Source organism: Alligator sinensis, unplaced genomic scaffold, assembly GCF_000455745.1.
Source record: "Alligator sinensis unplaced genomic scaffold, ASM45574v1 scaffold25_1, whole genome shotgun sequence".
Classification (NCBI taxonomy): domain Eukaryota; kingdom Metazoa; phylum Chordata; order Crocodylia; family Alligatoridae; genus Alligator; species Alligator sinensis.
In genome coordinates, this window is record NW_005843187.1 from 98,545 (window position 1) to 103,238 (window position 4,694).

Consider the following 4,694-nt stretch of genomic DNA (forward strand, 5'->3'; position numbering starts at 1 on the left):
TTCTCCGCCCCCCCCCCGCCCGTCCGCCCCTGCCGCTCCCAGGTCACGTCAATATCGGGGGGGAAGAACCCTGTCACATGGCAGGCAAGGGACTGCGGCTGCCCCTGTGATGCTGGGATAAGGCTCAAATGCACATTTGGTTTGGCTAGGAGAGAGTAAGGGAGAGAGAGCGGATGTTAGGGTCAGAAGGGACCTCAATAGATCATTGAGTCCAACCCCCTGCATAGGCAAGAAAGAGTGCTGGGTCTAGATGACCCCAGCTAGATGCATATCCAACCTCCTCTTGAAGACCCCCAGGGTAGAGGAGAGCACCACCTCCCTTGGGAGCCCGTTCCAGCCCTTGGCCACTCGAACTGTGAAGAAGTTCTTCCTAATGTCCAGTCTAAATCTGCTCTCTGCTAGCTTGAAGCCCTGATCCAACCTCCTTTGCCTAAACCCCCGAATAGTCAGGCTGGCAGGAAATCTCTGAGGAGAATAGGTTTTCTTCAGAAACAGTTTATTCACCAAAGGTAAGAGATATTGCAGGAGGGGGTCAATACTTGCAGAACTTCCCGCAGAAGCAGGCTGTCTTCCCCCTCCAGCCACCTTCACCACCCACCCTGCTTCTCATAGACTTTCAGAGAGATGAAAAGCCAGGAGGCTGGGGGCAGGGGCCCCAGAGAATACATTTTGTCCAAAGATTCAATATTTTTGGGAGGTGGGAGGCATGGGTTCTTCTACTGTCCTTAGAGTCTCAAGAATGCAGCCATTGGGTGGGAGGTCTTGGATGGGACTAAGTTGAGGGCAGGGGTAGCAGTAGGCTCCAGGTCTGGAGTGAATGCCACTTGCAGAACTGTTTGAGGAGCCTAGAGATGAGAGCAAAGGGGGCTATGAATCAGGAGCAATGGCAGGGCCTGGAAAAGGAAGACTGGAATAGCACCTGCAGAGTTGTACTGAAAGAGAGGCCTATGACAGCCTACGCTTGCAGGTTGGGATGAAGGGGCATAGGCAGAGCCAGTGGCATCTTACCTGTCTTCTGTGCAGAAAATGGTGCAGTCATCTGGATGAGGAATCTGCACCGCTGAGGGCTTGGTGTGTTCATGCCCTCCAGCTTCTGCCTCTCTTGGTTCCACTTCTCAGCCAGTCTCTGGGCAGCTGGGTGTGTGTGGTACCATTGCTTCTGGTCTCCCCGGTAATGTAGAATATCTTCGCCATTAAGGGCAAGCCTGGTGACAATTGTGATGGCCCCTGTGGCTTCATCCAAATCCCAGGTGTGCAAAACCTGCATGTAGTAGAGCTCTGGAGAGAAAATCCATATGGTTAAAGGCTACTGTTGGTGAACATAGCCCACTGAAGGCAAAATGGGAGGAAAATGGGATAGTCATCTCCTGTGCATTGTATCCAGGATTCCTGGCTCCAAGACCTCCTATTTGTAACCCACTAAACTCCACTAGAGCTGGGAGAGAAGGAAGGAGTTTGGGCTCCCCCATCCCTACCTAACCAGAAGTCTCCGTTCCCCTCTCAGTCCAGTGGAGAAACCCCCCAGTAGTCCTGACCCTCAGCTGCCTCTCCTGCTCTAACCCGTTTGTTATTAGGGCAATGACTCCTCTTTCATGCCCACATCACTCTTGCCTCATAACCCATACAGGCGGTGTCCATCTCTTTCCAAAGGTGACCTGAACACAGAAGAGGACACTCACCTGTCCCTGGGGAGCTGGCATTCACTGCCTGCACCAGGACCTTAAACTCGGTCTCGATCCAGGGGTTCCACACCTGGCAGCGCGTGTTCCCTCCCCTCCACCACTCCTGGGTCTCTTGAGTCTCAGGGTTGTAGCCATTCCGGGTTGTCAGCCTTTTGGTGGTGCTGTCATAGTATGTGAACATCAAATAGTTCACCTTCAGCATGTCCTGGGTCTTTGGCAAGCCTGGCACCTCCTGGGACAGGATGAGCTGGGAGCGGGAGTAATGATGAACCCCTTTGGGAAGGAATTCGTGTGAGTGAGAGAGCAGGGCAGGGAATGGAACCCAGGCATCTGGGTTGGCAGAATAGGGAGGAGGATCCAGCCACTTACCAGCCAAGATGACAGAGCAGAGCGCCTGGAGCCAGGAGACCAGCAGGATGGGGTTGGTCTGAGGAGCCATTGTCCTGCAGGGAGGAGAGAAGCAGGGTATGCTTGTCATGCATGCTTAACAGGGATCACTGAAGTGTCCTTGTTCAGGGGTGAGGAGATATCCAGGCCTGACAGCCCCAGAGACATGTGCAGTGTCCTACGGGGGTCTGAAGGCTAGATAAGCACCCCCAGAGTCCTCAGCACCCTCTGTGGTGGTGAGCAGATGCAAAGTACAAAGAAAGAAAGTCAAATCTAGTTTCAGCCCTAGCCTTTCCTGAGACCTAGGAGCCATTGCACATAACTAATCCATGGACACGATGCTTTAATTCCCAGCAAGCCAAACTAAACAACATCCGAGGAGTTTTAATTTTTAATGCTCCAGAAAGACTTTTAAAGCATCCGGAAATCCCGCTTGTGTAAACAGTCATGCCGTTGCAGTGTACAAAAATGCCAAAAAAAGGGGTGTGTACAAATGCCCACCACCCTCATTGCTCTCTGTGTATCTTATGTGTGGTTATAGGATGCCTACCAGGGATGTAGCCCCAAGGGAGCATAGCTGGTTAATCCCAAGAGCCCTTAGGTGAATGGTAGGCTGCTACCCACTCGGTGCAGTCAAAATGGCAGCACTTCCATCCCCAAGTAGTAGCTGAACTTGAAGGCACCTTAAACAGCTTTTCTGTCACAAGCAGGTGCCTTGGGGATCCCAAAGACCGAAGCATGTTACTCAGGCTTTTGTGAACTGCTTTCTTGGACTTTTGCACTTAATATCTTATCTCTTGTACGGCATTGTCACATCCTGGCTGAGACATTCTGGGTCCATGCCACCCATCCACACCTGGTTGCTCTCTCCAGACCTAGACATACACCAGCCAGCTTGCTCTAGGCAGCCTCCTGCCGCTGCTTTTCAGCATGCAGGGCACTCAGAAACTCACAGGCACACTTCTGGGACTGGAGGAGCACACCTCAAGTGTGTCCTAGCTGGAACATAGGAAGGCAGTCTCCTGTTACCACAGGAATAACTCATGCTTGCTGCAGCAACAAGCCAGTTGGAAGGTGCAGACATGCCTGTATCTGATGCTAATGCAGTGGAAAACACTTGAGCTCCCCAGACAACCTGAGCAGTAATTTAAGTCAGCAGGGAGGGTGGGGACTAGATCCTTTACTAACTGTTTGGTGCCAGAGCAGATTGAAAAGCCTCAGCGCCGCTCCTGAAAACACTGCTAAGGCAAAAGGTGAATGTGTGGGGTCCTCACTCCGCCTCACTGTTTCATGTGACTTTTAGGCTTGTGGCTTACATGATGATGTATTACCAAAGGGGAGACACTTTTCAGGGACTCAAGCAGGGTGAGACAGAACCACACATAGGCTCAGTGTTAGTGGGAAGTGAGCTCCAAGTTTTTAGCTACAGCAATGAGAGGAGAGATTTCCAGGGGATGGACCAGTGGATGGGGTCTTGATTAACTTTGCTATTCAACTAGATTTGTGGGTGCAGCCTCTCACTGCATAAGATATTGTGATAGGCCCCCTAGCTGGCCTACCATGCCCACAGACTGCAATAGTGCTCCCCAAATCTTGGAAGCACAGTTCAAATCTCATCTCCATTTTAAAAGCCCAAACAGCAGGGAATCTCCCAGCCTCCCTGGGAAGCCACTTCATGGTTTAATGGCCTTTATAGCTGGAAATCTGGGTCTAGTTAGGAATTTGTGTCATTCTAGCTTTTGCTTCTCGCCAGTGGAGTTCATTTTGTCTGCAGGCTGGAAAACCTCTCCCCTGCTGTCAGGGCTGGGGGCAGTTGTGCAATGTAACTCCAACATGGGGGAAGCTGCCAGACCTGGGAGACTGCTGCTGAGCCTCGAACCATGAATGAAGGAGCTGAGGACAGCTTAATCGAGGGGCCAGGGCAGAAAATACAGATTAAAAAAAAAGATGAGGGAGTATGGACAGGTGGATTTCTGTCCTTAATGAGTGAATTCAGTGGATGAGTGAATTCCTTATTTCTACAGCCTGGATATCCCTTGTGCTTCCACCGCTCTGAGTCTCTAGATTTGCCCCAACTCCCCTGCTACCAATGTACTGGGGGGCAGGGAGCCGCCTCCTCCCTTCCCATACCTCCTACTCCCCAGGCATCATCAGTCATCCCTTTTTCTCTGCCTCTATAACCATTCCCTAACCCAGCTCTCCTTGCCAACCTTCATACTCCCAGCCTGCCTCTATTACTCCAAAAAGCCCCCAAAACCCCATGCATCTCACCTCTTTTGAGCTGTATTTTTCTGCTGCACAAAAGGGGGAATGACCACGCTTCCTCTTCAAACTACTTTCACTTCACTGAGACAGCTTCCTGGATGTCACGTGCCTCTCGTTTCAACCTGGTGCCCCATGCATTGCACTCATGGTTGCAATACTCTAACTCACCTACCATTGGGCAGGGATCACTTCATAGGATTGGCAGAGGCAGTGAAGAAAGGCTCATTCCCTGCCATACATCCCCTCCCCTCCCCAAATCCTAGCCTGTTCACTACAGAGGCTTGCACTGGCACGGCCATTAGGGCGCTCGCTGTAACGGGTAGTACAGACGCACACACAGAGGACTCAGGGCTCAGAGTG

The 4,694-nt window shown here is 51.6% G+C and overlaps 1 protein-coding gene across 2 annotated transcripts in view; it reads right to left on the reverse strand.

Moving 5' to 3' along the window:
- The window catches only part of LOC102383415 (rano class II histocompatibility antigen, A beta chain-like), a 27,763-nt gene extending 23,316 nt beyond the window's left edge, over positions 1–4,447 (reverse strand). Inside the window, exons 1-5 of one of the 2 annotated variants that reach the window (XM_025194385.1) lie at positions 4,341–4,447; positions 2,052–2,125; positions 1,680–1,955; positions 1,009–1,278; positions 48–145 (exon numbers count right to left, since the gene is read on the reverse strand). In XM_025194385.1, coding sequence (XP_025050170.1) covers positions 48–145; positions 1,009–1,278; positions 1,680–1,955; positions 2,052–2,121 — 714 coding nt within the window. In that variant the 5' untranslated portion in view covers positions 2,122–2,125; positions 4,341–4,447. The remainder of the gene's footprint in view (positions 1–47; positions 146–1,008; positions 1,279–1,679; positions 1,956–2,051; positions 2,126–4,340) is intronic. The other variant, XM_006037894.3, reaches the window with a different exon arrangement.
- Between the last annotated feature and the right edge of the window lie 247 nt (positions 4,448–4,694).